At 37.7% G+C, this 22,384-nt stretch overlaps 1 protein-coding gene across 10 annotated transcripts in view; it reads left to right on the top strand.

Annotated features, from left to right (window-relative positions):
- LOC18428902 (Metallopeptidase M24 family protein) overlaps positions 1-21,186 on the top strand; it is a 30,837-nt gene extending 9,651 nt beyond the window's left edge. For 3 of the 10 annotated variants that reach the window (XM_020664061.2, XM_020664062.2, XM_088863259.1), the window contains 6 exons: positions 951-1,141; positions 2,689-2,797; positions 2,920-3,074; positions 11,008-11,100; positions 14,452-14,532; positions 15,365-15,687. In XM_020664061.2, coding sequence (XP_020519720.1) covers positions 951-1,141; positions 2,689-2,797; positions 2,920-3,074; positions 11,008-11,100; positions 14,452-14,532; positions 15,365-15,436 — 701 coding nt within the window. In that variant the 3' untranslated portion in view covers positions 15,437-15,687. Of the gene's footprint in view, positions 1-950; positions 1,142-2,228; positions 2,502-2,663; positions 2,798-2,893; positions 3,075-11,007; positions 11,101-14,451; positions 14,533-15,364; positions 15,688-20,676; positions 20,735-20,850 lie in introns of those variants that run through there. The other 7 variants (XR_002280079.2, XR_016052971.1, XR_016052972.1 and 4 more) reach the window with 6 other exon arrangements.
- Positions 21,187-22,384: the final 1,198 nt, after the last annotated feature.

The following is a 22,384-nucleotide window of genomic DNA, read 5'->3' as shown; positions in this document are numbered from 1 at the left end:
TATCCTTTGACCTCTTCATTGTTCTTTTCTTGTTGGTTGCTTGAGCCCTATTGAAAGCATTCTTAAGATGGCTGCTGTAGATAAGTGTGCCATAATATAATTGTTTACCTGGCAAAGGTGTTCATGTGACAAACTTTGTCTAATTGTGTCTTGCTTAGTGTTTGTCTAAAGCATTCATGGTGCACCAAATTTCTTTTACTATTTTAGTTTCATCATTCTTTGATTGATATACTTTAACGCTGCAGAATTTTCCATTTTCTTCCTCCATTCTCCTCCCCCCAAACCAACAAATAAAGGAAAAAAAGAATCTTCCTTTTTCTTTATCTCCATTGCATGATTGCTTTTGGCATATTCCTTATTTTGTTTAATTTAGTCTTGATCCCACTTCACTTTTTTTATGCAAATCGTAGCGAACATTTTCTCTTGACTATGAAGGTCGATCGCTCTCTCTCTCTCTCTCTCTCTCTCTCTCTCTCTCTCTCTCTCTCATTTTCTATTTTGAAATGCATATCATTCACTCTCTCTTAATCTTCGACGTTTCATACAATTTTGTGTGCCACATGGTTTTTCATTTTCTTTTTTTATTTATGCTTTTAGATAAGATGGAAGAATAAATGTTGAGCAATGACAAAATTGATGCATGCTAATGAAGAACAGAAGTACTGTGCAAATTATTTTTATGTGGATAAGGTAATCAACCATTGCAGTGGGTTTGTGGAAAATATTTGATAGTTACTGGTATATGCTTTATCATTGGCCTATTAATATACAAATTTTCTACCCTAGAGCCTCATTTCTAGAATATATCCTCAGATTTAGTTTTTTTTAATTACTACTTCATTCTTGCTGTGCTTGTTTACAGTAGTATCTGCTGCGATCTGCATGGGTTGTTGATCTTGTAGTATCATTGTAAGATTTTCACTTGTCTAGGTGCTTAATCAATGTTTCAGGTTATGGTGCAAATGGTGCCATTATTCATTATAAACCTGAACCAGAGAGCTGCAGTGTCGTGGATGACAAGCAACTTTTTCTACTTGATAGTGGCGGTCAATATGTTGACGGAACAACTGATGTGACAAGGACTGTGCATTTTGGGGAACCTACTTTGCAACAGAAAGACTGCTTCACCAGAGTATTACAGGTGCTCTTGTTTTCTAAAGATAGAGAACTGAGCTATGCGCCTATGACAGTTATTATTTATGGGACAGGATTAGTTGCAGCTTAAATGCTGTCTGTGCCATATCATGCATATCAAGGGACCAAGTTGGGGGTTAGTTGGTGATGAGTAGAAAATCCAGTGATTCTAAAGCTGAATTTGATCTTTAAAATTGGATAGGATATTCTCTAGATGCATACATATTATTTTTAGTAAATATCTAGCTGCATGCATATTAGCTTTTGTGTTAGTTATTTGCTACATCTATCTGATATGAATTCAATGTTTTTCAGCAGATGAGATTCTATTTCAATTTAGATGTTCCACTTGGGAAAATATTTGGATATTCATTGGATTGTATGGAACTCTTGGATGATTCTTGCATGGACCAAGATTGATCTGTTAATCAAAGTTTTGCGTTTATCTTAAGGGAAAAGTTTGTTGGTCTGGTTAGACCACCAAAAAACACATGATTCCTCACCGAAAAACATAGATAGGGGTTTGTTTTATATGATTTTTTTTTTTTTTTATCATTTTTGTTAAGCCCTAATATCAAATCTAAAGTTAAAATTGGAGCTCAAAAAAAAAAAAGCTCCAAATTGATTGCCCTTAAAAGATTGACACTAAACGTTCCATTTGAAGTGAAATCAGATTTAAGGTCATAAGATCTCAAAATCATCTTTTATTCCTTTGAAATTGTTCAAAAGGGAATTGAAGATGATCTGGATATTTTAAATAAAAAATATCCCCTTTTGCGTTTTGGGATAGAGGCCTTTGTTTTTGGTGGTCTCGGGAGACCACCTTTGCAGTGTCCTAAGGGGCTTATTTTAACACATCTTGAGAATGACTTTCGGTCTTATTAATTCGTAATTGCTAGCAGCTCAACCATTCACGCAGTAGCAGCCAGCTGCTGACATACCTTTTTTGACATGGTGTGCATCCTGAGCCGATGAGATGCATCACTGACCTTTTTAAGATCAATTATGTTCTGAAATGCTGTCATGTATGTCAAACATCATTATTGAAATGAAATAACATGCTAAACATAACTTTGGGTAGTGTTTTCATGTAGTGCAATTTTGACATTATTCGTCCATGGAACTTTCTTTTCCTTCACAAGTGGTCACAAAGGCTTCCTCAAATTAGAGAACTAGAGAGAGCTAAGAAAGGAATTTCTGTATCACTCAGTAATGATGATCTCTAGTTATAAGCCTGGTGAAGATTGATAAAGTGAATATAAACTTCATGCTTATTCTCAACAAAGCATCAGTTGATTTGCAGACTTTAATGTAAGTGTGCCTCTGTCACGATGCATAAATTTTGTCTGCTGATCTTTGAATTGCTCATTAAAACTTCATGGAGTTAGGTATTGAGAGCCAGTAAGATGTGCAAGTTACTTCTGTAGTGCCAAGAATAATCCACAGAGGTTCCATTTGAATCTTTGCATTGAATTCTCCTGGCTTCTGATTCGTATCGTTTTAGACTTTTAGTGCATATGTTTTTACAGACTTTACAGTTGATGTGAACAACAGGGCCATATAGCACTTGATCAAGCAATATTCCCGGATAATACTCCTGGTTTTGTTCTTGATGTATTTGCTCGCTCCTTCCTTTGGAAGATTGGACTTGATTATCGACATGGTATATTTCATTCAGCTGCCAGAAACATCTCCTTTTTGCTAATTATTCATCTTGTTTGTGTTTAATATACTCTGATTTCTCATCAGTTCCTTACAGATTGGCTTAAACGTTTTGGCTTCTAGGTACTGGCCATGGTGTGGGAGCTGCACTAAATGTTCATGAAGGACCTCAAAGTATAAGCTACCGATATGGGAACTTGACTGGATTGCAGAAGGGCATGATTGTTAGCAATGAACCTGGATACTATGAAGACCACTCTTTTGGTATTCGGATCGAGGTATTGCTTACAATATATTTTGGGAAACATAGATAGGGTATTAGATATTTGAATGGATCTTTATTGGTGAATGCTTTAAACTTGTGTAACTTTGTTTTTTATTAACTTTACAAATGCTATAAATTGAAAGTAGTGCCCGTGGTGTAAAATCAAACATTTTCTCTTTTTCTTTTATCACCAACCAGGTAGTTCTACTTACAATTCCAAAATGACGTCAGAAGCATAAAATAAAACCTACTAAAATCTATGAATCCTGAGCAAATAGGACTCATTCAAATAGGGATCCCAGTTCAAATAGGAATCCTAGTTTAAACTGGAATTTAATACAAATACGAATCAAGAACAATAAACTGAATATAAACTGAGAGATAAAGCTGAGAAGACTTGTCTGAACTTTGCTTCTGGTCACCCCTATTGGTCTTAGCAGACCTCACATCCGATTAAAAAATATTTAAAAAATCACATTATCATAAATAAAGTTTGAAAATAATATGTTTGAAATTCCAAAAAATTCCAAATTGCATTTAAAATAGATATAGAGGTGGATTGATACCAATAGGTCAGGATTATGTGAGATCCTGAGCCATTCCATCTATACTAAAAACTTTGATCCACAACTATCTTCTCAAATTAACACAACAGAACCCATGACCCACAATCAATCGCCGGAGCTCATGATTGGACCATCAAAGCTAGTCAATAAATGACGGAACCACAAATCTAGTGTGTGGATTACATGTCCCCCCCCCCCCAAGAGCAAGTCATGCAAGGGAGACCCTCTCTTATACACATGTACACAATTCCCTATCTATAGAGCTGCTTCCCAGAATGTCGTTGTCATGTGTATATGTCGTGCAATGGTTGTTAAGGAATTGACCCTTGCCTTCACAGGCCCACACCCGCACGTAGGAAGCCCGACTACTTCTTGGCTCTCGTCATCATCCCTAAGCATCTCTCCCACCTCAATAAGGGATGATCAACTGAAACCTCAATAGTGGTGCCCATGCCCAGGGTCAAGGGTTTTTATACATGATCTGGCCTGAAATACTCCCAACCCAAGGTTAGTCAACCAACACTCCCACTGGAGTGTAAACTTCCAGTATAATATTATTTATCTTTTTATGCTCTCAAGTATTTTAAAGGCTACAAACCCTTGAAAGTGGATATAAAGACTAGAGCAAATTTTCAAGCCGAAAAACAAGGCAAAATGGACACCTTCAACAAACTACTTGCTAAAAACCAAGCTAAGTGAATAAGTTACAATCTTTTTACATAACAATTACAACCATTTCTAGCCTTGTATGACCACTGTAAATAAACTCAAATATCAACCCCTTATGGGGCAATTACATATAAAGCAAGACTAGCTTATGATTACACTTTCATAACACAAATTACATAAACTACGTCCCAAAGCTTAAATACATCATGCAACTAATCTAAACAAAATTCTAAAGAATAAAATCAACTAAACAGTGAATTAGAATGCCAAATTAAAATAGGGAAGCCATGTTTTGAACCCCTTGTGCCGGGGCCACGCAATCGGGCCCTATAAGGACTTAATTTTGTCCCTTCGGATTGTACAAAAGTGGTTCAATCTCACAAGAGTGTCTAATCCAAATAGGAAGAAATTACACACCTTAAAATCACTTCTTAAGATCTCAACACACTGGCATTATCATCCAAAACAAAATGAAAAAGGTTTGAATCGAATCGGATAAAGAATAATAGAGTTATGGCCAAACTACACACGGTGGTCCCTCGGACCACCAAAACAGTCTTGTATGGAAAGATTATGAACCCCCATAGGTAAAAACGTGATGAAAAAGTTCTGAAAATGGAGTGAGATTTTGAGACTAAATTATTTGATGGGTTTGAAGCAAAGTACTTAATGGATACTATGCATGATCATGGATTCTCATGCATATAGGCTATAACTCATGAAGGACCACACTATGAATAAGCATGATGAAAAAGATGATCAAATGGGGATTCTAAGATCAATGAAACTTTTCTAAATTCAAAACTCCAGCAACTATAGATGCCAAGGATATGATCTTATGAGAAAAGAAAATTCAATAGAGTTTACCTTGATAAATGCACACTATGGACTTAAGCATAAGAAAGGAGGACCACCATCAAGATCACCATTAATGGAACTCTAAAAGCTCTCTCTATTCAATTTTCTCTCACAAAACCTTAGAAGAAGGAGGGGAGCAACAATTTTCCAAAATGGTTCAAGAGTTGAGATAGTTAGGGTTTGAGATCTCATGATGTGCTTTTATAACATGGATGTAACTTTGGATTCAATCAACACCTTTGATGCACTAATCCAAAGGCACATGAGAGGCTAATGTACCTAGCCACCCATCCCCATCCAACCACTAGGATGAAAGGATGGGATTTCACACCATTATCACTCACCCTAACCCTAAGTTATACCACTTTACCATTTGGTCCTTGGCCCATGTTTTTGTTCCAATTGTATCCAATATGGCCTTACAAAAATACCCTTAGTTTTTTTTAATAATGTATTAGAGTAGATAACCACAAAGGCTAAAGGGCAAAGAAGTAAATGACAAAGCTCACACATGTGGAGATATTCGACTTTATCACAGCCAATCACTTTGTAGATCTAAAATTTCAAACTAATCAATTTAAAGATAATGTCCCCTTCACACGTGTGTGGAGATATTTTTCAACTCAAATTTGAAAATGCATTTTCTCTTTAATATCAAATAAATAAATTAATTAAACTTCACACATGCCATGCATAACCCATGTGTGAGTTAATTAAGACATGTGATAAAAAAGGGGCCTTAATTTATAACATTATATAACAAAATATAACAAGACACCATAACACAACCCCTTATTAAACAAGCAACCAAATGCCAATCTAGTCCCCCGCCTAGGGATCAGTGCCCAGCTAGACAGTGATCCTAGAGTGAGGTGTAGGGTGTCATGTGGCAGCCCTATGGCCACTCAGACGCCACATGGCATTACCAGGTCAGGACTAAAGTGGAATTTGAGCTAAACAATATGAAAACCCTCATTTTTTTAGCAAATAAAATTTCAAAAAATTCTCTAAAATTCACAATAAATATTTAAAGTATTTTTGAGCAATTATTAGGTTTTTCTCATCGTTATAAAATAGGACAAAATGTATAGTGAGATCTCAGGCTAATAATTATAGGTATCAGAATACTCCATTGAGCTAGTCCCGAATGATGTTCCACCGAGTCTCAGATCGATCCAATAGACCTACGTTCCATAGTCTAAAGCAGAGACACATAATTGGCCATATCAAAGCTACTGAGCCAGAACTTTCGATCATTCGGCTCTCAATGGATTACAGGTGGTACCCTTGTGGGACATGATCCAACTCTATTACAGGGGTCCTCTCAAAGCACATGTGCATTTGGATAATACAAACTTGGATAATGCATTTGGAAGAGTGGCTTCCCGTACGAAATGAAAATGCACATACCATGCAATGGTCTCATGTCAGGATACGAACTTATGTCCAATAAGTCTTGACCATTCCATACAGGGCGAATACTCAATAAGTACTTGGGTTCTATTTTTCTCATTTGGATTCTCCAAGCCTTGGCCAATTGCAGCTAAACATGAGGCTAACTTATAAAATCCTTACTAGGAGGTGACCCTCACACCTCCTTGAGAAATTGCTTTCTCAACACGTGAACTCTTGATGCTTCATGCGTACTAGCGGTAAAAGAATTTGGGCTCCATTTCACAAGACACGAAGATTTCAATCTCTCAATGGCTCCCACTGAATGAGATACTACTGGAATTTAGGCCTTGATAGGCCATATTTCCAATAACCCTAACATAAATACCTTGTCAATCAAGTAAGCTTTGATGTCTTGTTCAGGCGCTTTGTTTCACAGCATAAATACCTTGTCAATCGAGTAAGCTTTGATCTCTTGTTCAGGCTTTGTTTCACAGCCTTTGATATCATAGGTAGTCTTAAGTCTTCAGATTGCAAGCAACTAATGATAGGGGCATGGAGGTGCAAATTTTAAATCTTTTCCAACAAATTTCAACTACTTTTTATTGCAGCCTACCACACACCTATCTTATATATGTTGCTCATGTATTTTTCTACAATTAAACTCAAGGCAAAGAGAAGACGAAAAGGAGAGCTGACTAGTGACTAGAAAACCGGTAGATATGATTGTTGTCATGTTCATAAAAACAGTTCAAAAACACTGAGCGAAACTAGCCTGAAAATCACCTAGAGTCACCCTCTAGCATTTCATACACCGGTTATGATCCCCTGGAATAATGTTGTACTGCTTGGAAGACTACCATCGCCTTCTATCTGTTTTGAGATGAACTTGTAGGCTGGGAGTCTCTGTTTTCAGACCTTTCATCTAGGTTTCTCAAACACAAGAAAGAAAACTCTCTCAAGATGTCTCTCTAACCCCCATGCACTTTCTATCTTTATTTTCCTCTCTCCCAAAAAACCTAGTTCTCACACAATGCTCTCTCTCTCTCTCTCTCTCTCTCTCTCTCCCCCCCCCCCCTTCTCTCCCACTCCCTGTCCTTTTTCAAAACTTATGTAAAAGCCTAGGGCTAGAGGCTGTACACATGAAATGATAATGATGCAAATTACATCTAGGATGGCTAGACTGAATTTTACTTTGAAATAAGGGCATGTTGGAATTATCTTCACTGTCAAGTACGCTATTGTAATTTGTCATTAAGGGTCAATTTGTGTTTAAAGTTAAGGGTAAACAGTGTGGCATGGAGTCCCCATGTGGTCAACAAGGCAATATGATTTGTGCATCAATGAAGATGTAGAGTTCCTAGGTCAAAAAAATGGAGGGTTCCAATGCATGTGAAATTGACTGCTTGCATGGAGACTTGGAGCATGGGAATATGTTTGCCTGAGGGTTTCATGCATGGGGAGTTGGTGCGAGGGAATTTGGTGTATTAGAGTGGTTTAGGCATTTCTATTTTCTCAGAGGATCAATTTAGTCATTTTCTTTTCAGTTTTAGCTTGGGATCTCTTTGCCGTAGAGGAAAGTTAGTTCTTGATGCTTTTGATTAATGAAATGAAACTTCCCTCCTACATTGTATGGTTGAGATGACCCTACTTGGTGTTCTGGGACAAACCCACTCAGTGTAGTGGCATGGTAGGCTGGTGGGACCTTCTTTCCTTCCTTTGATGGTGATTGAAGTCGTTTATTGGGTGATAAGGATGGCGATCAAGAAATCTTGAAGTGTTCTCCTTTCAAATATTGAGCAACTGATTCATGATCAACTATCTTGTGGTTGCTGAATCGGTCTTACATCTTTCTGATCCAGGTTCCAATTTGGTCCATCCTGAAACCAGCATGGTTGTTGATTCTGTCTTGGATCTTTACGATCCAGGATAGATATGAAGAGAAGGGTTGGTTTTTATATGGAGGTGTCTAGGTATAGATTTGGTATTAGGTAATTTTTCTTCCACTATGATTCAGAATCTAAGGGGCAAGCGTGCCCAACTCCTAGCCATTATCATTGGCTGGCCTCATGGATAAAGGGCCAATATTCACCATTATCTTTTCTAGATTTTTTCCATCACACTTCCAATCCTTGTAGGATTCCATATGGTCCGCCCACTAGATTCTCTTATTCAAATTGGATTTCACGTAACTAATTTTCCAAATCAAATTACAAATCTTCCAAGGATCTAATCCATCTTTGACTTTTCAAAATCCTAATAAACTGAATCATAGTCACCTTAGGAAAACATTAGGTACTCGTGAAATTAAACTCCATCTAGAAGTCTGTTTTCTGTGGTGCGTACCTCCCATGAGAAGAAAGCATTTTCAATTCACGCACTTTTCATGAGGATTTGAGGGCCATTTGGCCCACATGACCAGTGGGATCCATGTGGCTCCTATCTGAAATTTACTTGAACCAGTAAAGGACCACTAAAATTTCCAAAAACACCCTTGTATTGACCTCCATGAGAGCAATTATTTATAACAATTATCCCTTCTTTATGACAATAAATTTATTTTAAAATTAAGCAAATTTACTTCACAAAATTAGGGTGACTAATTTGAGAAAGAAAATATTTTTTATGTTTCTAAAACAACCTTGAAGAGCCATAGGAAAACACTACTGGAAGAGTGTGCTAGCAATGGGACAAAACTCTTAATTAAGGCACTCCATGACTACCCCACAGTTATAACCTAAACCTCAAATCAACCAAACTGACCCATGTCCTGCATGTCTCTCCACAAGAGGCTTATAGTTGACATATCAAAGCTGCATAAGACATAGAGGGACCAAAGTGTAGCCATAGATTATAGGTGCTTCCCCAAGGAGAAGTCAATCTCAAAGACTAGTCAAGTCACAAAGATAAGACCGCCATCACATGGACATAGGGGATCCACTCTCCAGGTCACAGTGATCCAGTCAAGTCACACAAACAAGACACAAGTACATGCACACTCACGGATCAGATTCATGGATCACATAGAACTTTTGGAGAAAATGTGAACCACATGGGCTTCACAAATGGCAACACTAAGACCCCACTGGTCTCACCGACTACATAGGTCTGGAAATAACATGGACCCTACAGGTCTCACAGACCACAAAGGTCTGTAAATAACACGGCTATTAGCGTGGGGACCGCACAGGTCTGTGCCTATCGACGTGCATGTTGTGAAGGATATATTGTCAAGGCTTTAAAACTCTTGTCCTCCCAGGCCACCATCCTCCAGCATAGGGGCCTATTTCATCTCCTGGCTAAATAATGATATACCACTTGACTGCAACCTAGCGCGTCAAGGCACCACCGCCCATTCAGGTGATGCATCTAGGCACAAAGCCTCCAGGCCAGAATGCAGGATTTCCTCTCAATTTAGGCTAGGCTATGCCGCAGACCGAGATGAGGGCAAATGCTCTAATGGCCTGTTTCATCCATAGAACCCAGCACTATGGCCGAAACTAGTCACACAAAGCCCACTCACATGGCCTATTTCATCCACCAAGAGTATTCTTTTATAGACATGGGAATATACTAAAGCTAAAAGCCAAAGACTGAGTGCCAAGGACTTTAAAGGCCACAAATCCCAATAGCGATTCATTATCTTACTGAAGTAGAACTTCCAAGGGTTTGTTATGAGCAGTGCTGGAACTAAATGTCTTCTAAAAATATATATGCCGAAAGATTTCCCCAGGGCAGCATATTGTTCATTCACTCCCTCTGATGAAACCCTATCTAGGAAAGTTTCTAGGAACCCATGTTTTGGGATGTAACCCGTTCAACCTGGTGACAAACCTAAAAAAATTAAAAACAACGAAAATCATTTGTGTTTTGTATGTGCCTAAAAGGAAGAATGCCAAAAGATTGAACAGAGACATCCAATTTTCAGATGGTCAGAACAAACTCAAAATTCAACTCTTTTTTCTGAAAATACTCATCCGGTAATTCCAAAGTGGAACCCAATATTGCAGTTCAAAAAAATCCTCCGAATTAATTCTTTTGCCCGAGGAAGTAAGTATACAGTATGCTCCAGTGGGAATTCACATGCGTGCTCAATATATAAATACTATCAAAATTTACTGATTTAGTTATTCTGAAGAAATTGTTAATCTTATCTATAGCTGAATTGGTTGTGTTATTCTTTTCTTGTCTAAATATGCTCCCAAAGTCTTCTATTTCTTTCTTTACAGGAGGTATGCTACTGTATTTAGTTTGTTTCTCAAATTATTCATACAAAATTAAAACATGTGGGCTGAAGGTTGATGCTAATTTTTTTCTGACTTATTGTCAACTTTTGTAGCTTATTGCTTGCCTATGACTATGAATGCATATTTAAATGAACTCAATAACTAATCTGCTAGCATACTTAGTATTTTATTGCCTGAGATGTTGTTATATTTTCCTGAGCTTTGGATATTGTAGAATCTGCTTTGTGTCAGGGAGGTGGACACACCTAACTGTTTTGGAGGTATGGGGTATCTTGGATTTGAGAGGCTCACTTACGTTCCCATCCAGGTAATGTTGGATCCTTTTTCTTCTTTGTCGCATCTGAATGGTTCTGAGAAATTATCTGTCATACAACTGAGATAGTTTTATAGCTACTTCTTTCTTCTTTAATTGTTTTCATTCATACTTAGTTCTTGGATTATTGAGTTGCACATCAACGACATCCATGTATCTGGGGTTTCTTCTTTATCATTTGCCATGAGTAGGTAGTATTGAATTATATTACTACTTGCTGTAATTTATATTTTCCATTGTATTGTGATTGTTCAGAGGACAATACCGTCTCAGACAAGACATATTCAGTTTGTATTGTAATATTGTATGTTAGCTCATGTCACGTTTTCTTTTATTCTTTTGTGTCAATGTGTCATTTTGAACTTCATTTCACATTGTAGTCATAGTTGTATATTACTAAACAAAGAGCCTTATGAACCTAATTTTAGAATAGCCCATCAAGAAGAGAAGACTTATCGTTATAAATGCTACCACTGCTAGAACTTGCCTATTACTCTATTAGCATCATCATCATCATCATCATCATCATCATCATTGTGATGATTATTGTCATTATAATATTATGTGACCCTGGTGATGTAAATGCACTAAGTCCTGTTAGTTCCTTTTCTTTCATTTCTTGGGTCGTGAGAAGTACTACCTAACATCACTTTGAGTGCTGTACTGTTAGTACTTATTGTTAGTAAATGAGAGTCCTGTATTATGATTAGCGATATTAATCATTGGAGAAAGAGAAGTTAACCAGAAGGTTTATTTCAACTGAGCGAAGTCAACTTCCAGGTCAAACGAGTTTAAAAACACACATTTTGATATGTCCTTGACACTGGGAAACCACATGTTTCTTTCATGAGCATGACTGCTGGAATGATGCAAATCGCATTTGGGATGTTCAAGAATAGGGCTAATTAGAGTTTTATTTTATTTTATTTTATTTTTATTTTTATTGGGGGTATGGGTGTAATTTCTTTATTTATTGGTTGAAATGTGACTTAAGGCATGATGGGTAAAAGGGGTTTTTAGTTAAAATTTAGTTAGTTGCTATTTTTATGGGTGAGTTGTTTCCTTAATGGGACGTGTGGGTAGGGAGAAGTAGATGAGGATGTGAAGTGAGAGCTAAATATCAGCACATGATTTAGAAGAAGTACATGAGGATGTGAAGTGAGAGCTAAATATCAGCACATGATTTAGGAGAAGTAGATAAGGATGTGAAGTGAGAGCTAAATATCAGCACATGATTTAGGAGAAGTAGATGAGGATGTGAAGTGAGAGCTAAATATCAGCACATGATTTAGGTATAAAGAAAACTTATACGCATCTCAGAGGTACCTTGATAAAAGAAAAAGAAAAATTTAGAGGTAACTCTTATTTTACTTTTATTTTTAATTAATAAATTTTTAGCAAATTGGGATGGAACTAGAAAAAATGAGTGTAGCTTGAGTTCACATTGGAGATATTGAACTAGATCAGAAAATTGGAACATGGATCTACTGAGCAGGCGGTTCAGAAGCATGAGGAGCAGGGATCTTGCATGTGTAGCATGAACCATCCTAGGTGGGTTTCCTAAGAATGTGAGGAGCATTCTTTTCTTTTCAATCCAAACAAAAGAATAATTTGCAAATGTGATGCTCCTCTCAAACTCTGTTGTGGGGACAGAAGCGATCCCTACCAGCGAATTGATGAATAAATTTGGATAGCTGGAACCCAATTAGGGGGCCAAGCTCTAAGGCCATCTGTATTTCCGCACAAAGAACATGCATTTTTTTGATCTATTCGAGGTAACAGAACTGTATAAGATCAAGGTGATTTGTCCATATATGGCTTCAAAATTGGGAGAACTAATATGCAAGAATTCCAGTAAAATAACATTCAAATAAGAAAAGGTGCGGCTCTAAAATTGGGAGAATTAATCGGCAAGAATTCCTGTAAAATAACAGGAAGTCTAGCCATAGGTGATAACCTTTTCCTGAAAATTCCATGTGTCTCTGTGATTGCGAGAACTAATCTTCAAGATTTCCTATTAAATCACAGGAAATCATTTTTATAATTTTGATATTTTTTTTTGAAGGACCAAGCTGATTGGGATTCTCACATATGCAGGATGAAAATTACCATTAACAAAAGGAAAATCTAGCACTGGCCTTGATTTATGTACTTCTGTCATTTGGATGGATGACACCCAAATACGGTCCCATATCCCCTAGTCTACCATGTACACCATACCCTTAGAAATGTACAAGGAACGTCCAAAACTGAATTATTAATTTCATATAGCCACTTGAAGTTGATGAAATTGTTATTAATGTAAGTACACACATGCCTAGCCAATTAGTAGACTTTTAGTTATGTAATCCCTATAATGTTCGATAACTGATGCATACAATTCTCAAAAATAGATAATCAAAGGTACAAAATGAAATGTTTGATTCCATATAATAGGAGCTATAAATCAAAATCAAATAAAAAATTAAAATGAAAACACTTTAATAAGAAAATGGCACAAAAAGAAAGGCCGAAAGACACCAAAAATTGATCTTAGAGATTTTTGGTTTTGATTCTAAAAAATCATTAGGGCTTTTGTAGATCAATATCTTCGGAACATTTTGAGACATACTTGAATAAATACGGTGAAAAATGAGAAAGAAATTGAACATTTTCGATTTGGGATTCACAATGCCCTCAGAATTTGGACTCTCCTTTTCGTCTCTTTTGCCTTTTAACGCAACAAATTGTTATGAGGTTTGTTAGAGGACTCCAATACCAACATTCTGAATCAAATTGTAGATGATTTAGTTGAGAAATACGAGAAATTGCAAGAAAGGTGGATTAGATATTAGGGCTTAACAATGGTGATATTTTTATGAAACAAATCTTGCCCGAATGCAAATTTTGATCCAAACAATATTGTTGGGGCTAGAAGGGATTGATATGTGTCTAAATCAATCAAAATGGGTTTTAGATATAGATTATTGGTTGAGAAAAACAGAAAAATATAAAGTTTGTCTACATGTTTTTTCAAATCAAAATGAGGTTCTACTCAAACCGGTACCCACGGCCCAATTTGGCTCGGGTAATTCTTAGTTGACGCGGCAATTTATGCCAATTTTATTTAACCGTTGATATGTATAATTTCTCTAATCTATATCATCAACACTAGTAAGGACAAAGGGCCACACTTCATTGGTATCTAGACACGATTTTATCTATTTGCCTTCAAACATGACTACAGAAATGGAAGTTGGTTACACTTTGAGACGTAGTGTTTTTTATGATCTTTGCCAATTCTGTTGCTTGCTTGCATTTGAAACATGCTAAACAAATTCCTTTATGTTTTTGTTATTTGTGTAGGCCAAGTTAATTGACATTTCTTCATTATCAATTTTGGAGATCAACTGGTTGAACGACTACCACTCACAAGTGTGGGAGAAGGTCTGTATTTACTTTCTATATCAATTCCGACCTCTATTTGACATGTTATTTACCATTTGAGATGTTTTGGATGTTCCTTGAGATCTAGGAAGCTTTCCTACATGAAATAACTTTGAAATAACTAAGAATCTTTCATGTTTAAATAATTAGTTCAGAATTTAAAAATTAGCAGCATGCAAAGATATATGAATATAGATAGATATGTTAAAGTATATTTAGTCATTTACCAAGGGAAATCACAGTTTATATTGTCAAGTTTTCATATCTTCTTTGTGTTTGTGAGCATATAAGCGTATGTATGGAAAGCTTTTATATACAGTTTATGCATGATGCCTGGTATAGATGGGTTATTAAGGTATGTTACTGCTAGAATCTCTCTAATCTTTGACCTATTAAAAATTTACTGGAAAATTTCAAAATGCTATATCATTCTTTAATATCCACCACTCAAATTTGCAAAACAATCCACGAAGTCTCAACAATTGAACCCTGGATCTCACCTGTCCTGTCTATAATATTTTTAAATATAACCCCTTTCACCATGTGGATTACCTTTATTTGCTGGCCTGGCCCATTTGAAAGCATCCAAAAAATAACTATCATCACTAAAGTATGAAGGAAAACACTCTTTGTTTTATGTATCCACCCTCAAACCCTCAATCTCTAGGACAAAAATATTTTTTCTTCCTACAAAAAAGATACTGTTTTCATATCCATTGCCTATACCTATTGAATATTGATGGTTTCCAATTTGATTATAATATGATTCCAAATAGACAACCTCAATTTTATAATGAAATACCCAATCTCATGGCAAACCCTTCTTCTGCAGGTTTCCCCCCTGGTGAATGGAGCCGCACGTCAGTGGCTTTGGGATAATACACAGCCTATTCCTAAACAGTGATGGTGTTCTCATTTGCTCGACTTTGTCAATTTTTAGTTCAGGATACATGCAGGCACCCAAAATACATTCATCCTTGTGCATTTTTTCTAGAACTGTAGATACGTAAAAAATTAGAAAAATTTAAATTGACCATCATGTGTACTAGCATTTTTGTTAAAAGCAAGTCAATAAATGGAAACTAAAGTGTAACTCTAACTGTGTTATTGGGTTAATTATTCAATAGTTGATTAATTGAATGCCTTTTTTGCCCCTGATGTATGACTATGTTTGTCTGGAAATCATCCATAAGACGTAAGACAAATGCTTCACATGTAAACAACTGTGAGATCCAGTGCGCAATGTGGTTGTATTTTTTGAAACAATTTATTTCATCCATTATTAAGACGTTGTATGAATATCTCTTTTTTTTTTTTAAGAAGACATTGTATGAATATGCACTAACACATTTATAACTTGATACATATAAATGAAAATTATGAGGCAATCTTCATTTATTAATATTACAAGGTTACTTGTCCAAACAAAGTGGCCAAGATGTCTTCTTACCTTTACATGAATGACTCTTGTATGATTTCTTTTTTATAGTTTACTTTATTAATCATATCAAAATTTTCAAGTATAGTTGCTTTACATCTTTCCAGATCACAAAAACTCCTAATTCTTTTCTTCTTTGGTTCAAAACTGATGCCCCCCAATTTTGATCTAGTGGTCCCTTCTCTAGTCAATCAGCCAACGACTCTGCATGTCATTGGACTGATGTAGGCATTAGCTAAAAAAAATTATACAGTGTTGCAATGTAGTCCTTGTTATCTCATAACACAGAAATGAACTTGAACATCCAAAATGTTGATGCATGGTCAAGCAGCAGTGGTTTATCCATGAGGAATAAATTTAGTGTAGATATCCCCTTCACCCTGAAATTTATAAGATTATGATTGTTGATATGTATTGGATAGTAATGACTCCAAATTTGAGTTGCTTTGAATAAAAGTGCCAAGGAACATTGCTTGATCCTCTTTTGAAGCATGGGATGTAATGCTTCCAGAATGGCATAGGGGGAAGGTGAGGTGTGTGACCTTGTAAATCATACTTATTTTCCTTCCATTACATCAACAAAAACTGTTGAATCTATATCCATTTGGGTGAATGTGCAAGTCAAAATAGGGTTTTAGACCTCTGTTATCTCCGATGCATTGAGCGGCCTTGCCTTTGTGGGTTACCTATTGAAGGATTGGAAGTGGTGACTTATTGCGGAATCATATTTTTTAGCCCTTTAGGCCTCTTCTTAGTGGCTTTTTCTCCACCAAATTCTTTCATCCTAACTGAAGTTTATCCAAGTCCCTAGGAGGCAGTTGAATTTTAAATTTGATTGTTGCTCACTGGGAAACCTTGGTCGTGGTGAGCTTGGAATCATTTCCAGCATGCAAATGAAGGATGGTTGAGCATTTCTTTGGTGTGTTGAGCTCATGTGATTCCATGAGGACCAAAGTGTGGGAGCTTCCTACTGGCCTTAAGATTTGTCCCCTGGTTCAGTCACCCATTTCTTGGTAGGGAAATTGTTTCAACATGATCAGATGGGTTTTTGAATTTTCTTTTAAGTTGTTTGTAGGGTTGTTATAGTCTTTATTTGACTTCATTTAGTCTTTATGTGACTTCATTTATTTCTTTGTCCCATTTCCTCGGACATGGAAGGGGTTCAAATCTATCAGTGTAGGATGATTTGCTTGTAACAAGGTTATTGCTCCATCATCTCATTGGTATCTCTCGTTTGTTTTTGTTGCCATGTCGTAGCCCTGAGTCCCATACCCCAGTTTTTGGTCTAGCGAAGTTCCGCTGCCTATAAGAGTAAAAAAATTTCGAGTTTTTGTTATTGGTTTGTTGCACTCATGTCATTCCGTGCTTATGTAAGCAAATTAGAATGATGGTTTTCTTTTCTATGAGCCTCAACAATATGGTGAATTCCTGAGTCTCCTTGCTGACTTGTTTATGCCGAGAAGAAGCTGTTTCCGAGCCTCTATAATTATGCCGGATTGGTTGGTCAAAGTTAAACATTGCTTGGTTCTACTTGCACTGAGGCTTTCATGATCATCCTGAAGTATCTAAAAAACATGAAATTTGATGTTGTGTCTATAAAGATGATGGATTGTAAAGGTTATTATTCAGAATTGAAGTCTGTTTTGCAAGAGAGCAATTCTTGAAAGGTCTTGCGAATGCTTTTTAACCATTTGATTGGCAAATTGATCTTGGGTTTTCCTATTGATCTGTAGTAGATTTATCAATAGCAACAAACTTTGTATACCAGCCTTTTCTCACGCCCCCAACTCCAAAACTCCCTGTCTAATCATTAAGCTTGACTGAGAGAAAGCCTACGACCATGTAGACTAGACCATACTAGATGAGATCCTTATGTGAATGGGCTTTGGCCCCAATGGAGGAAGTGGATTCGGGGTTAGATCTCTAGTTCCATCTTTTATGTGCTCATCAATGGGTCCTCCAAACCATCAGCATAAATAGATATATTCGTAAGATTAAGATGTCAGAACTGAAAGAAGCTTTGAAAAGGATGAAGATAGGAAAGACTTTAGGGCCAGATGGTATCCTAATAGAGGTTTGGAAGTGCATGAGGGAGATTGGCATTGATTGGCTGACCAAGCTGTGTTCAACAAGGTATTGAGAACAAAGAAAATGTCAGACGAATGGAAGAAATGTACTGTGGTACCTATTTACAAGAGCAAAGGAGACATCCAAAATTGTGTGAACTATCGAAGGGATTAAACGTGTGAGCCATACTATGAAGTTGTGAGAGAGAGTAATTGAGCAACGGCTTAGGCATGAATAAGTGTATCAAAAAACCAATTCAGTTTATGCCAGGAGGTCAACAATTAAGGCCATTTTCCTACTTATGCAGCTGGTTGAGAATTTTAGGGTGAAGGGAAAGGACTCCCACCTGGCCTTTCTTCATATAGAGAAATCTTATAGAAGAGTACATCGAGATTTAATTTGGTAGGTGTTGGAAAAGAAAAGTCGCTTGATACTATATCGATTTGGTGAGAGATATATACGAGGGAGCATTAACTAGTGTGCAGACAACTAATGGAGAGAAGAGTGAGTTTTCAATGACAATAGGTCTACATCAGGGGTTAGTGTTGAGCTCATACCACTTTTGTCTTAGTTATGGATGACTTAACCAGGCACCTACAGGATGAAGTATCGTGGTGTATATTGTTCGTGGACAACATAGTTTTGATTGGAGGGATGCTCTAGAATCTAAATGTTTTAAACTTAGCCAGACTAAGACACAATATATGGAATGCAAGTTTAATAACAATAGGAGAACTTTGAGGCTCTACTCGCTCGATGACCTCCGTTCCACCTACTTGGGCCTCCACTATGCCTTGGCATGCCTAGACTCACTCGATGGAGTCACATAATTGACAAATTTGTTCAGAGGCTGGCAGGTTGGAAAGAAAGGTGCCTATCTTTGGCTGGCAGACTCACCCTCATAAAGGCCGCCCTCTCTTAGTTTTCAAATGTCCCTTTTTTATATCCCTACCTCTGTAGCTTCTCGCTTAGAGAAGCTGATGAGGGCTTTGGTTGGGAGAATGATGCTACAAGTATCACCTCTTATCGTGGCCCAAGGTGTGCATGCTGAAGGTCCAAGATGGATTGGGTATCCACAGCCTCAGATTTCACTTCTTGGCAGGTGGTGGTGGCGTTATGCCACTCAACCCAACCGTGGAGGGAAGTTATACGCCACAAATATTTCCACAGAGTCGAAACCTGGCTCCCTACATACAGGAATAGTGGCAGCATCTTGGGTCTTTGGAGGTCCCTACTCCATTACCGCAATCTCTTCCTACAACACATTCACTTTTGTCCGAGGGAGGACAATAGGGTGAAGTTATGTTCCGATCTCTGGATAGGCCATGCTCCGCTTAGGTACCAGTTTCCCAACTTCTTCCTTCTTGCTCGTGGCGCCCACACTACTGTGGCCAACAATTTCAGCACCTCGGGTCCAGCTAGATCTTAGACTCCCAACTTTAGAAGGCCCGTTGCTGGCAATGAATTGGAGGAGTTTTTGGCAATGGCAGAGCTCCTATGCCGTGTTCGTTCCCCCTAATGGGGCTGACAAGATCATTTGAACATCGGCTGCATCAGGGATTTTGTCCCTTTTCCGCACTATCACCGTACCAGCAGCCCAAACAGCAACCCCTCCTTCCATAGCGACTAAAGCCTGGTTTCTCTTCATTCCACCCAGGATCCAGGACTTCAGCTGGATCGCTCTCCATGAAATAGCTTTGACGATCGACCATATCAAGAAGGGGTCTCCCATTACCCAATAGATGTTAATGTGTTTGGAGGCCAAAGAAACTAACGCACATCTATTCATCCATTGTGATATTGCAAGAGCCCTGTGGAGCAACCTTCAACTGTTCAATTGGTTGTGGGTAACACCGCAATCGGTTCCTCACCTCTACGCAGCCTTCCTTCACACCCCCTGGCCTAGGTCAGGCAAATCTCCTATGTAGGGCCGCGATGGCTGCCATGCAATGGGTCATTTGAATAGAAAGAAACGATAGAATCTTTAGGGGTGAGAGAACCATAGTGGGCACACTGACTGACAGAGTCCGAACCTTGGTCTTTTAGGCCGAAAACCACAAGCTCTTTACAGGCTTCTCCCTCCCCATTGCAACTGCAGATTCCACCCTAGCAGAGGCTCTCGTTCGTTTGGAGTGCCTTTGGAAATCCAATCCTAGCTGGAGTTCCGAGTTGATAGTCGAAGGGGATTCTAGGAACGTCATCGCCTGGGCCTCTGAATATGGTTCCTACCCTTGGAGACTCGACCATATTTTTGACGAAATTTCGCTCATTTGCAAGAGTATGCATCTCATGGAGGCATATATCATCAAGGAAGCCAACGCAGCAGCCGACGCTCTAGCTAGGGAAGGAGCCCAATCCAATACTACCATGGGGAATTTTGGCGACTTTTTGAGCTCTTAGTCCCACCCCTTTTTTTTTCTTCCACATTTATTGTATCTTGCTTTTTCCTTTCTTGCTGTAGAGCATTTTTTGGGCCCTTGGTGGGTTGTTGTACAGGGCACCCTTGTTATAGGTTGCCTCCTTTTGTGAGCTGTTGCTTGCGTTCACACTTTTTCTTATTCACAGCATCATAAAGACAAGTTTCTCTGTGCTTTTAACATCCTTCTTTAACTCTAATTCCTTGACTTTACATTCGTTAGGACCTCCATGCACTCCTCAGCAAGTGACAATCTCAGCAACGCAAGATAAGCGATGAAGGTTTCAGTCCTTATTCATCAGCTCAGATTTGATCTCTTAGTTTTATAGATATGCAGGACAAATCCATGCATACACATATTCATACAAGTGTGTCTAAATAATGTATTTGATTACAGATAACGACTAGTGGAATTGGGTGGATGGTGATTCATCTGTGTGGCAACCACAATTGGAGAATCCCATCAGACACAGATATATAGGTAATGCATTTGTATGTGTATGGCACTATATACATGCATATATATGTACTTGTGTGTGCGCGCACGGGTGTGTATCACATTATAGGAAAATTTTGGTGGGAGTGGACATGAACCTAGGCCTTCATAAAAACCCAAAATAAGAAACAGAGGCCTAGTGGACCTTCCTACTGACTTTTATCTTGCTGCTTTATGAAGCAACACATTTAAAATTCATTTCATGAGTTATCATAAGATTCCTAATGGATATGGTGCTGGGGCCAGTCTCAAGAGTTCTGGATGCATGCCGACGATAAAGCAAAACTGTTGCTTCTAAATTAGAAAGATTTTTAGCATTATGGAGCTCCAACTAACATTTGTCCAAAAGCTTGCCATACATTTTCTTTACTTTAGAAACAACAAAAGCAAAATCGATGAATTTATTTATGGAAATCGCGCAGTGTGGCCTAATTTATGCTGACGATTTTTTTTGGGCCCCAAACAACTAATTATTGAACGCTTAACTCAGCTGGCATCCAGGAAGACGGAGGAAGCTTCTTGGCGCTTTCTTTTCAAAATTAGGGCATGTGTTAGTTTCCGAAAATAATGTTACACTAATATACAATAAGCCAAATAAAATTAATTTGTAATGAAGTGGACTGCCAATTTTGGGCTATCAGCATGCAAAGCCAAGTGTTGCACAGTATTGGACCATGCAGAAGAATCCTCTCCACAAGGTCGCTGTCTTGGCGGCACAAGTGGTTGGGTATTGAAAAAGAAGGCTGTAATCTTTGGATGGTTGAAAAGCTGAAATCTTGCAATGAGAGTTAAGACATGGAAAGAGAGTAAAAACAGTGGGGTTAAATTTCAAATATTTGAAAATTTCTCAGTTGGGATGATGAATTATTTTGGAGTTTTGAACTTTCCAACTATGGTTATGGTGGTTGTGTGTGTAATTGAGATGCAAATGGGGTTGTACATCTATTATAAGAGGTTGAACAGGAATAGTTGAGCAACCATACTTTTTGGGGTTTAAAAGAAGAATAAACACGATAACTCAGATATTTTAGAAATGACCCTTGTATTGACTACTGTTGGTAGAAGGTTCATATCAGATATATTCAAGAGGAATTAAGAAAACATAAAGGGCAGAGCATTTTATCTCTCTCTCTCTCTCTCTCTCTCTGGAATTAAGAAAACATAAAGGGCAGAGCATCATTTCTCTCTCTTTTTTTTTTTTTTGAGAAAACATCATCTGTCTCTCTCATCACATATTTTACCGTAGAGCCATGGATTCACATGCCCAAGCACCATGGCCTCAGTTTTGAGTCCACTTTGAAATGAAAAACATAGGGTGAGAGTGTTGTACGTTGACTATCAAACTAGGGAAATGATCCAATACAACTATAGTTGTATAATGCAACCACATTTCTAGAAAATCATATTTTTAGTATTTGTATGACCTCAAATTTTG

This window comes from Amborella trichopoda, chromosome 3 (genome assembly GCF_054954075.1).
Source record: "Amborella trichopoda isolate Santa Cruz 75 chromosome 3, AtrichopodaSantaCruz75HAP2 v2.0, whole genome shotgun sequence".
In the NCBI taxonomy this organism is placed as follows: domain Eukaryota; kingdom Viridiplantae; phylum Streptophyta; class Magnoliopsida; order Amborellales; family Amborellaceae; genus Amborella; species Amborella trichopoda.
This window is presented reverse-complemented; position numbering and strand designations above follow the sequence as displayed.